At 41.3% G+C, this 11,968-nt stretch overlaps 1 protein-coding gene across 2 annotated transcripts; it reads left to right on the top strand.

Annotated features, from left to right (window-relative positions):
• The first annotated feature begins 677 nt into the window (after positions 1–677).
• Positions 678–10,035, top strand: onecut1 (one cut homeobox 1). Of its 2 annotated transcripts, none has more exons than XM_041990440.1 (2): positions 678–2,133; positions 6,094–10,035. In XM_041990440.1, the coding sequence occupies exons 1-2, from the start codon at positions 1,077–1,079 to the stop codon at positions 6,381–6,383; spliced, it is 1,347 nt and encodes a 448-aa protein (XP_041846374.1). In that variant the 5' UTR covers positions 678–1,076; the 3' UTR covers positions 6,384–10,035. The 2 variants fall into 2 exon arrangements, with proteins under 2 accessions (XP_041846374.1, XP_041846366.1); XM_041990432.1 differs by having other exon boundaries at positions 678–2,148.
• Positions 10,036–11,968: the final 1,933 nt, after the last annotated feature.

Below are 11,968 nucleotides of genomic sequence, written 5' to 3'. Positions count from 1 at the left end.
ACCCATATGAATCCACACAAGCTGCAACTTTCATGACAGTCCTTAAACTGATAATAATTCGTCATTCTTTGTTGTAATTTCTAGAGAATCAAGTTGTTTGATTTCTTGAAAGACTTTGTAATGTTTTCATTTGAGGTTTATGAGATTTTTTTTTAATCCCAGGTCTAACTAGTTAATAAATCAACTCCAAATGAACCCGGAAGTTTACTTCATTTGTAGTTAATGATTTAAGGAGGACTGAAGGTACAGTCTCATTGTTGTCCTAATAAACTGAATAATTTCAAAGCATAGATGACAGCTAAACATAGCAGTGTTTCCAGCTCATTCTATCGGCAGTCTGCATTATTAAAATTTCCGTTAAATACTATAAGACTGTTATATTACGGGTTGAAAACAGCGGACAGTTTTAAGCTAGCGGTTTGATACCTCCCTTCCTTAATAAGGTACCTGACGTCAGAGCAGTGGGGTGTGTGTGTGCGTGTGTGTGTGTGTGTGTGTGTGTGTGAGTGTGAGTGTGTGTGTGTGTGTGTGCATGTGTGTGCGTGCGTGTGTTTGTGTGTGTGTGTGTGCGAGAGAGGGAGACAGAGAAGGGGAAAGAGAGAGAGGGCCTGGGAGGGACGGGTGCTCCCAGTGCGCATGTGTAGAGAATGTGATCTGTGCTGCGGTGGAACTGGGACTGGACACACACAACTAGAGATGGCGCGGCACCCGACCAGAGCGCAAGGACAGTTGGTTGGCGGCGGGGGGGCTTGAGTTATAGACAGAGGATTTAAAATGACTAAATGAATAAAAAAATTTAAATATATCAAGAAAAAAAGAACAAGGATTTTCCAAAGGGCTTTCCACTCTGAAATACAGCGGCAGAACCAGGAGGATAATCAAATAAAAGCGAATAAGATCACAGAGGGGGCCAAAGCAAAGGAGGCACCTGCAAAAAAAAATAAAAATAAAAAAAGGTGGGGGGGGAGGTGGGATACAACAAAAGAAAATTCAACTTTACTGGACGTGAGGACTTCTGGACATCGGCTAACCGCGGTAGGTCAGATAGATGGTTTGTCCACAGCGCTACCCGGATCATGAACGCACAGCTGTCGATGGAGAATATAGGCGACCTGCATGGAGTGAGCCATGAGTCCGTGTCCGGTCACGGAGAGCTGCTGAGCGGACACAGTCCGCATTCTCGTCCGAGCCCCCGGGGTTTGAGCCACCGTGCTATGGGCATGGCGACCCTGCTGGACAGCGGAGACTATCACCCCAGCCACCCCGGACACCTGCATCCAGCCATCAGCATGTGTGAAGCCCCCCCTGGCATGAGTGCGAGCACCACTTACACTACGTTAACCCCCCTGCAGCCTTTACCCCCCATCTCCACAGTGTCCGACAAGTTTTCTCCCCATCATCACCACCACCATCCCCATCATCCTCACCCTCATCCCCACCAGAGGATCCCCGGAAATGTCAGCGGCAGCTTCACGTTGATGCGGGAGGACCGGAGTCTGGCGCCTATGAACAGTCTGTATCCCGCATATCATCACAAGGATCCTTGCATGGGCCAGAGCCTCTCCCCGTTGTCTGGTTCCGGTCTGGCCAGTATACACACGTCCCAGGCCGGCATCCCTCCCTACGCTCATCCCGGTGCCGCCATGCCTGGTGAGAAGATGCTCACACCCAGCGGGTTTGAGGCTCATCACCCGGCCATGCTCAGCAGACATGCGGAGCAGCACATGAGCTCTTCCGCTGGCATGGTACAAATCAACGGCCTCCACCACCACCCGCACGCCCACCTTGGCGCGCAGGGACATGGCCAGGTACTGGGGACCAGTCGGGAGCAGGCCTCTGGGCCCGGGCAGCAGGGGGTCGGCGGTGCAGGTGGTGGTGTTGCTGGGGGACAGATGGAGGAGGTGAATACCAAAGAGGTGGCGCAAAGGATCACCACGGAGCTGAAGCGCTACAGCATCCCTCAGGCCATCTTTGCCCAGCGGGTCCTGTGCAGATCCCAGGGGACCCTGTCCGACTTGCTGAGAAACCCCAAACCATGGTCAAAGCTCAAGTCCGGCAGGGAGACCTTCCGTCGCATGTGGAAATGGCTGCAAGAGCCTGAGTTCCAACGCATGAGTGCGCTCAGGCTCGCAGGTGAGCGAAGCCTCGGTAAAGCCCCCTTTTTCTTTGATTTCATCTTTTGAATGTATTGCAGAATAAATGGAAAAGAAAAAAGAAAGAAAACAAAAACGCAATCAAAGTGGCGCTAATTCAGCACAGAAGGTCACATCCCTGAATGCTACCTTATGCTCAACAGTTAACAGGTCAAGTGCGGCTGAGAGCTGAAATTGATCTTTTTCTTTCTTTTTCTTTTACTAATAAAGAAAAGTGATCGAAACCATTTACAACAGTCTAAGTACAACCACCCTACCTCATACAAGGGTCGCATTCAGGACAAGTGTTCTCTCTAAGCTGAAGAGATGCCCTGATCTTTCCACGTATAGGTAGAAAACAAAACATTTATTGAAAGATGTTTGATGGCCATTATAGGTTAAATTATTCCTGCTTTATTTAGAGGTCATTTTAAAGATTTTTTTTGCCTTAAGATCCGTTGGCAAGACTAATTAAACATTTTAATCAAACGTAATAGTCAAAAGCTTAAAGGGTTTCAAAAGGATAACGCCCTGGGAAAGAAATAAGTGTCTTGATAATCAGTCCGCACCTAATCACCTCATTTTTACTTCCAGTTGATTTTGGGTCTGTGTAAAGCAAGTGCTCATGTCATTTTACCTCAAAATATCGACCGCTGTGTGCGTAAACCGATCCTACTTGAAGAAATCGTTAGGTCTGTGTTTATTTTGGTGTAGATGCAACTGATCAGTTCTTTTGTTTTCCTTGGTGTAAACAGACTAAAATGAAAGTGTGTTTACACGTGATATTGAGAGTTGATCATAAAAGTAGATTTAAAGGTCAAGTGAAGTTTGTGTGCGTTATTTGGAACACGAAAGTCTTTCAACTTCTCTCTGGAAAAAAAAATGTAATTTCTCAGTTAAATGCACAACAGTAGAACAGAAAAGAACACATGTTGTTGTTTTGTTGGTGAACCCTGACTTGACTGAGGTGCCTTTAATTAACTGATGGACCAATTTGTCCCTGAGGTACGAACGAGTCAATTAGGGGCGGTGAGGCCGAAATAGCACGTGTTCACAGAGCACCCATGTTTATTTATCTATTCATTTATTCGTTCATTGTGTTTTAATACTCTCATAAGATTAGTCAATGACATACAAATGGACTTTTAGACTTTCGAAAAACTATAGCTGCAACTGCAGGGTGGAAAGTGCGTGCATGGGTTTGCTGCATGTCTGTGCGTTTGCACATGTGAGTTTAATCGCAATTGATTATTTTCAGTTTTCTCATACTGCTGCTGCTGTGGGCGTGTACGCAGTTTGAAAATGAGAATTCATAAATGACTTTGCTAAAGATTTTTTAAGCGTTTTTTTCACCTTTGAAAGCTGGTTTTCCATTAGATCTTTATTTTGACGTTTCAGTGATCTGCCTGTAATTAAAACAAAAAATCAGACCAGCTGCCTATTGATTATAAGCAATGGTCTGAATGTTCATCATAATACTGACTATAAATTAACAGCTTCAGTTGTGCTCTTTGATATTTTCTGTTAATCATTTACTGAGCAGGTTGACCTCTTTTGTTTCACCTTAACTAATAAAACATGCAGAATATTATGATTCTGAATATTTTAAAAAGATTATTTTCCCCAAATATAAAATATTAAAAAATAAAAATGTTTAAAATATTTAATAAAATATTAATATTTTTTACTTAAATTTAATTAACCGAGTAATAACCTGATTAAAAAATTAAGAAAATACAGTTAAAAATTATATCAATTTTGAGTGAAATGACTGAGCATCGTTTTATTGATCTGCCCGTTTCTAGGTGACGATATACCCTAATTGTATGCAAAAGTAGATGTGATATTGATTCTAGGCATCTGAAATTATTATTTAATCTTTTTTTTCTTTTCACGCGTACCCATGTATCTTAATTTCTCAAATATAATAGTTTGATGTTTTTTGCCACAAGATAGATTTAATTCAGAAAAAGAGCGTCACTTTGAATTATCTTAATGGCATTTGCACAAAGTTCGATGCTGTATTTAATTTTCTGGAGTTTTTATGTCAAATAAATTATTATTTCCGTTCTTGGTTAAACTAATCATTCAGACCGACAATTTAGATTAAGAAACTAAATGAAAAGTTGGCTTTTCAGTCGGAAATGTGCAGTATTGTCAGCACAGAGGTCTGTCTGATCATGAAACGCAGGACTATCGTCACATCGTGTCAGCATAAGCCTAGTGAGTGCAATTTGTTTGAGTCTGTGGAGTTATCTGTGTGTTTGTAATGATTAGCCGGGAGCAGCAGCGGTGTGTGTGTGCCTGTACGTGTGTGATTAGCCTGATAATGAGGCCGTTGTTATGTCCCCCTGGTCCTGGGAAAACCACCCTCTCTCTCTCTCTCTCTCTCTCTCTCTCTCTCTCTCTCTGGCCGGGCCTCGTGTGTCGGGGCCGGAGCTCATGGTGGCTCCTGCTGCTGTCTGAGTGGCCTTCACTCATGCTGATTTATAGCGGCCCTTAACACGAAGAGCTCCGTTTTTCTGTTAATATTTACCAGCGCTGGAGACACTGGACTGTTCATATTCGCAATTATACTTCTGTTTATGGTCATGCATAGGCCACTGCACTGTACTTTAGCACACTAAAGGCGCTTGAAATGAAGGTATAAATTGGCATGTACAAAAATTCCGTTTTACTGAATTGTTTATTTATGTTCCCTGACTTTATATTTGTCACTACTTAAATGTTACTTCCCTCCTACTGACTTAACAATCATCATCTTGTTTTAAAACGACCAAATCTCGCTGGTTTTTCAGTTTCAGCTAATTTCGTTTGGGCTGTTTAAAAATAATTAAGACAATTCTGCCTTCATTGGCTTCTTCTGTTTTGCACAATCAGCGATGGTTTAAAATAAAATGTTTTGTGGTCAGCATATCCCGTTCATTAATTTCCCCCAGTCACTACAACCCGCGTCTGCCCCCTGCTGGTAAAAACACATTGGAAAAAATGGGATGCCAAAAGGAATATTTGACTTGCTGTTAAATTTGACTATTTAACAAATAAAGGGAAATTTGACTTGCTGTTAAATTTCTTCCCAAGTCTTTCTATCCACTGTCAGATGGGATTATGTTTTCTAACATTCTACTTTGTAGAGGTCTGGCGTTGCTTTCAGCACCGTGGACAGCGCTCATTGTTCCCTGCTGGCAGACTTCCTGCCTGGACCAGAGTCCCTGTAGATCACCGACAAAATGAAAAGAGACTAATTACACAATTTATTCCCTGTTTAACTTCGCTGGCTTGGCCAGTCACGGTGGCGTTTGTGATAAAAGTTGCACAGCTTCCAACGGGCAGGCAGTTGCATGACTCCTCTAGATTAAATGTCAGTGTGTGGAAGACTTGGGGATCTAATGATAATTATGACTCTGACAGCACTCCCATTACCCTTTCCACCACAACATTATTTATTTACATGCAACAAAATTTAAAATGTGCAACAGCTTAATCCAGTGGGTAGACTTTGTTTTCACATAATTCAAACACTGCAGCAGCTGGTTTGAACTGTTAGTCCACAAACGTTAGAGCTTTTAATCAAATCAACTAATGCAGCTTTCTCTTGGTTGGAGAATCCTTTAGAGGTCATTCATATGCCATAACCAACATGAGACACAACATTAAAGCAATGCTTTTCTCAGCATTATAAACAGTAGTACATCATGAAAGATAAAATTTGATGTTAATAACTAATAACTAATTTAAGTATTTTTGTGTAGAACTGATACAATTCTCACTACTAAAGTAACAAAGTAAATAATAGACCTATATGTATAAAATACTGCTTTTGACATGTATAGCCTTTATGAGTGGCTTGCTTAATCCTGAGGAAGAACCAGCAGACTTAAGTAGTCAATATCAACCTGCATATGATTCTTGTGTTTTAGTTTTCATCTCTTTCACTGTCTCTGTCCTCAACTCTCCACAGCATGTAAGCGTAAGGAACAGGACCACGGCAGGAGCGAGCGGGGAAGTGTGACCAAAAAGCCTCGGCTGGTGTTCACAGATGTGCAGCGGCGGACGCTTCACGCCATCTTTAAGGAGAACAAGCGTCCATCCAAAGAGCTACAGCTCACCATCGCCCAGCAGCTGGGCCTCGAGCTGGCTACAGTCAGCAACTTCTTTATGAACGCACGCCGCCGGAGCCTTGATAAGTGGGTGGACGATGGCTCTGGTCACTCAGCCAACTCTGGCCCCAATGCCTGCACCAAAGCCTGAAGTCGGACTGATCTGACCAACTCATGGACTGACTCAATCTCGGTGGAAAAGCTTTAAAACTTAAAGAGAAAACAAAGAAAACTTAAAAAGACCTTGAAGCAACGTTTTGCCCTTAAACCTGTACTATACTGATATTTATAGTATCCAAAGATAAAAAACAAACCAAAGACTTCTCGTTTGACCTGCTTTAAAATGTTTGTTTCAGTAACACATTTATGTGTAACATACTGCAAAAGACTATAGTTTCACTCCCCCCTCAGACACAAACTTTCACACACACACACACACACACGCACGCACGCACGCACATAAAGTCACTGGTCTTTAGCTTTACTTCAACCCTGTCACCTCCCCACTCTGTCTCAATCTGTCATTTGCCATCCTTATCTTTAATCTGATTGGTTGGTTTTAATGATGGGTCCCTAAAAATGGAGGTTTAATCAACCTATTGGCAGTCTGATCTGCAGCTGTCCACAGCCTTGAAAAACAGGGAAGAATGTGGAGTTCCGGCGGGATTGGCCAATCAATTTTAAAGAAAAGAAAATCCTGCTGGAGCAACTGGATTGTTGTGTAACCTTGTTTGGATCGGTGGAGTGGACCGTCTGTCTGTGTCTGTGTATACCTGTCTGTCTGTGGAGCTGTCTGTCTTTCTGTCAAGCATTCCAGACAGATGGGGAAATGTCCATGAGTAGACTGCTAACCCAAAGCCCAATCCCACAAAAATCCTTCCTCAACCCCCATGGTAGTGCTTTCTTCCAACATGCTGAGGCATACAAAGCCTACACATGGAAGCTTCTCGTGTGGCTTAGAATTAAATTGTAAAAACTACTTATGAACACCTTATGAAATAATCTGACCAAAGAGTGTATTTTCTAGTTTATATCTTATTCCTCCTTGACTTAATGAGACAGGCTGTTGGTGAAACACCTCAGAGAGCAGTGTTACCACTCATGGTTGATACAGCTTTTTGCATCATGATCAAAATTTTTGCTCAAAATTTAAAATATTTGCCTTATTGATGCCTTCTTGAATCAAACAAAATGTTCCAGTTTTAACTTTACAATCAGTCAGAATGCTACTGTATGCTTGTTGTGAGGTTTAATCAGTACAGATTACCAGTAAATCTTTTCACAGGTTTAGCTCTACTCTGTGTTCAGATGTCAGCAGTTAGTGAACAAAGACAAAGTGTTTTCTCTGTAAAAGTGAAAGCATGAGATGCTGGCTTAATCTCTATACTGTGTGAAGGGATTTTCTTAAGGACAAACTGCATCATCACCTTGATAATAAGGACTGAGCTTCACTCTATCATCACTGTACGCTTCATATGTATTTGATTTTATCTCCTCATCAAAGATGTAGGGCAGAGGAGATGATATCAATGATCAAATCACTTTCAGGCATTTACACAGCGCAATGTCAGCTTGTCATCTGAATACCAAAGCCCCCCCACCACCACCACCCGTCCAAGTCTCTTGAGCTTGTTGCCTATCCCCCGCCCTCCCTTTCCTGTTCTATGTATGCTATGTATTTCAGCACAAGGAGGAAAGCACTACACAGGGCTGGCCCAGGGCAGCGTAGCATTAGAGATATTAAGCTGGACCCCTGCCGTCACCCTCCTCTTGGCCAGGGTTAGCAGCTCTGCATTCATCACAGCAAGCGCTGAAGGAGAGGCCAGAGGAAGCTGCTTCTTCATCTCTGAGAGAAAAACCAAAAAGATGACAAGACACAAAAAAAAGTGTCAAGACCTGCTGATGTTTTATAGTGTGAACCAAAGATGCTACCTCACTCAAGTTCCATATGTGATTTCTATCACTTTGATGATACCAAAGATAACCAAAGATTTTTTCTCATTGCACGGCCTCTGTGAGTGGTGTTAAAAGATGTGTGATGTATGTGTCCCCTTTCCCCCCTATCATCTCTTTTCTGTTCTGTCTTTTCTTCTCCCCTTTTGCTCCTCCTCCCACCTGCAATCAACCCATGCACCCCTGCTATGCGTGTTCTTGCTTCATCTTGTGCTCTGATTACAGCTCCATAGATAGTCATGCTGATGTAGCTATAGGCAGATGTGCTGATCCAGCTGTAGATACACACAATTGGCTGTGCAGGTGCCTGCGGGATGCTGTTGTAGAAATGTGATATGTCTTTGTGCCTGTTAGTAACAAAAATGCATTAATGTCTATCACTTTTTAGACAAAAAAAAGCCTGTTAAAATGCAATCTGACATTGTTGCAAGCCAATTAATATGTGAAATTACATTTTTTAGATTGATTCATCAGTGATTTAAAGATAATCTGTAAGGATCTAATGTAGTTTCCACATCTTTTTTTTTTTTTTTTTTACTTATTAGCTTTATATCCACTTGCCCCAGCCTCTTTCTGTGTTGTATAGTTCGCTAATGTTGATCCAACAGGTCAGACATCCTCAAATGACAATAGGCAGACAGCCTGACAGCCATGGGCAGAATTGTTGACTCAACTATAGGCAGACATGTTCCTGAAAGTAGAAGCAAATGTGTTGCAATCTTTCTAAAACTCCCAGGACGAGTGCCTTGCTTGAACCAAAGTGTTAAACCGCTGTTGACCTCTCACCTTTGACTCTGTGAATACCTCAGCCTGTAGAAGGGCCACAACTGAAGAAACAAGGAAAAGGTCGTTCTTTTTTCTTTCTGTCTATCTTTTCTGTCTTTTTTTTTCCTAAAGAAAAATCACACCGTGGTGCTTTCGCCGGCTCAACCATGCAATGAAAACATACCAAAGGATTTTTTTTCCACCTCTTCAAATTAAACCAAAGGTCTTTGTTTCTCCTCCTCTGTGCCCCTTTAATCCCTCCATCCCTCTTTCCCCTCACCTTACTTGTCTCTGCTGTGTGAAGGAAGGTCCAGCACTCTGGCCGTGCATGTCTTTACCAATGTCTCTGAATACCTCATAGTAATAATTCCTTTGAGTTCTGCATTAAGACGTTTATCTGTGAGTAAGGCAGAACTCCACTTGTATGGTAATTGTTATTGTTACTTCAAAAAGCTGTTATTTTGAAGTTGTTGTTTGTTCTTTTCTCTATTCTTTTGGCAAAAGTGCTCTGTTTCACATCATGAAGGACAAGTTTCAGGGTTTATGTATGAAACCTATGGGATGAAGGGAGAAGCGTATTTTTTATCAGACATTGGGTTATGCCAATATTTTGATGGTAGATTATTACTTTTACAGGGTAAAACCAACTGCTGTGATATTGTGTTTATATTTTCCCTTTTACCTCTGTGTTGTGATTTTAATTTAACTCCATTTTTGTATTGGTTAACCACTTCTTTAATTTATGCATTTGTAGAAACTCTAGATTTGTACATAGTAGGATTTTTTGGAGAAAAAAATGACACAAAAAGACAGTTTATGTTACAGCCTTATTTCACACACTTAGATTTAATAAAGGAGTAGTTTTTATTCTTCTTCAGCTAAATCCTAGCCGGCATTTCAAAGTGTGTTTTGAACACTGCCAGAAACCCAAGAGAGTTGATTTGCCAGTGCCAACAAAAGTTAAACAGGAGCTACTTTGTTGAGCAGCTGGCAAAAAGCAGTGTGTACGTATGTGTTTTTTCTATTCTTTTGACTGTTTGGAAAACAGTTATTTTATGGGTATTACTGCACATCCAAAGATTTTTAAAAACAGACCAAAAAATTGGAAAAAAAATTATGTATAATGTTTGAAAAAAAAAGCACTGGCATTTGTGAGGTAGACTTGTTAAGTTTTTATTTGCCATTCGCACGGGTATAGAATGTAGAAGGCGTAGGGCTGTGTAGGCAAGCTTACTCTACCATGTGGGGAATCTCCTGTTCAATGTACAATCCAAAGCATTTGAAGGGCTGCAAGCCCTGCTCACTTTGCTGTCTCATACACAGAGTGAGGTGGAGCTTAGGCTGGGCAGCCGGTCTGCCAGGAGCTGTGCCACGGAGCTGGGTCTGTTTTTATTGCCATGGCACTGCCGCCTTGCTCCATCTAGTATCTGTTCTTTTGGTACATACTCGTGTAATGACTATAAGCAAAGTCTAATAAAAGTGCAAAGAATCTTACCAAGGAATCCGTGTGTGCGTGTGTATGGGGACGACACTTGGAAAGCTTTTTTCTTTTTCTGTCGCTGGATGTGAGCGTGCAACTCTGATTTTGACTATTGCTGTGAGTGTGCTCATTTGCATGCCTCTCTTTGCTGTGTTTTTGTCCACTGTCAAATCTGTCTGTACTGCATATTGTCACACTGTTTGCTGGTGTGTATGCATGTGTGTGGCTGATCGCTGCATGTCAGAGCAGTGGGTCTCTGGTTCCAGACACCCTTCTCTTACGTTTCCTCTCTGTCATGCTCAGAAAGCACAGAGTCTCCAAGGTCTGAACATCATCACCAAAATGTCCATGACAGATTAAATCAGGATGATGTGAAGTCATTACGTCATAGGACGGAGAATGTGGAGGTTCTTTAGCAAAGTACAGGTGCTTACATTTTATTTATTGAGGCCTGTAACTAGGAAGAAGTGGTAGATGCAATGTGGACCTATGTTTTTCTTCTTTTCGTGTTATTTGTTCCTTGTTTTGTTTTAAAGGAGTTCCCATATGATGGGTAGCTTGGCTACAAGTCTCATAACAATACTACAGCGCCTAAGACAATCATCTGGATCTTTTAAGCTGGGGAACTAGTTTCTCACCCACAGCGGGGTGTACTCCAGCTATTCATATACAAAGATGCTTGAAGGGTTTTTGATAAACAAGCATATTTGTTGTCATATACATATAGAAACAGAATACAGTAGAAGTTCATTTTGCACTTACATTTCAAAATGAAATCTCATTACTCTTTTTAACCTTGTTCTCTTTCTTTTGACCTCATTCTCAAAACACAAAAGCTCTTTAGTTTTCAGTTTTTGAATGTGTGCGAATGTGTGTATGCACATGTGTGTGTGCGTGTGTGTGTGTGCCAGAGAGGCAATACTGTCGGTGTTACTCTCAGATGTATAACTCCATGTCTCATGACTTGATTTGTCATTGCTGTTTCCCAGGCTTTACTGCTTTCTCAGTGCCGTGCAATATCATCTGTTGTGATTGCTAAGCAAATGATTAAAAAAAGAAAGAAAATTGAGAAGCAAGTGATGATGTCATCAAGCTTTTTTCAGTGTTCAAATGTTTCAACATTTCTGTAGTCACAAAAGGTAGAAAATAAACTGTTGGTATTTGCAGCTTCTGAGGCTCGTCTCTTGTTTTATTCTTCATATTTTCTTTTTGGTGTGTGTGTGTGTGCGTGTGTGTGTGCGTTTCTAGCGTAATGGGACTGACTGGTCACCAGTCAATCACAAGGCTTAAACAGGTCTTTATCTTAAAAAACAGTTTGGCAAGTGCCACAGAACAAATAAAGCCATAGAATCAGAGTACACATCTTTAAAGCTATTCAGCTGTTTAAATTAATTAAATACTTAAATGCAGTCGTTCTTATCTTTAAAAATTGCAATAGAAGATTTAATTTATGATAAACTGCAACTTTTGAAGCCCAGCTACAAATAAAAGGTGATTTTTTTATTTTTTTTATTTTTTTTATTTTTACAAAAGCACAT

The sequence above is a fragment of the Melanotaenia boesemani genome, chromosome 1 (assembly GCF_017639745.1).
Source record: "Melanotaenia boesemani isolate fMelBoe1 chromosome 1, fMelBoe1.pri, whole genome shotgun sequence".
Classification (NCBI taxonomy): domain Eukaryota; kingdom Metazoa; phylum Chordata; class Actinopteri; order Atheriniformes; family Melanotaeniidae; genus Melanotaenia; species Melanotaenia boesemani.
This window is presented reverse-complemented; position numbering and strand designations above follow the sequence as displayed.

Coding starts and splice junctions, on each gene's coding strand:
- onecut1 (XM_041990432.1), top strand. CDS start 1,077: ATGAACGCACAGCTGTCGATGGAGAATATAGGCGACCTGCATGGAGTG. Junction 2,149..6,093: donor CGCAGGTGAGCGAAGCCTCG/GTAAAGCCCCCT, acceptor AACTCTCCACAG/CATGTAAGCGTAAGGAACAG.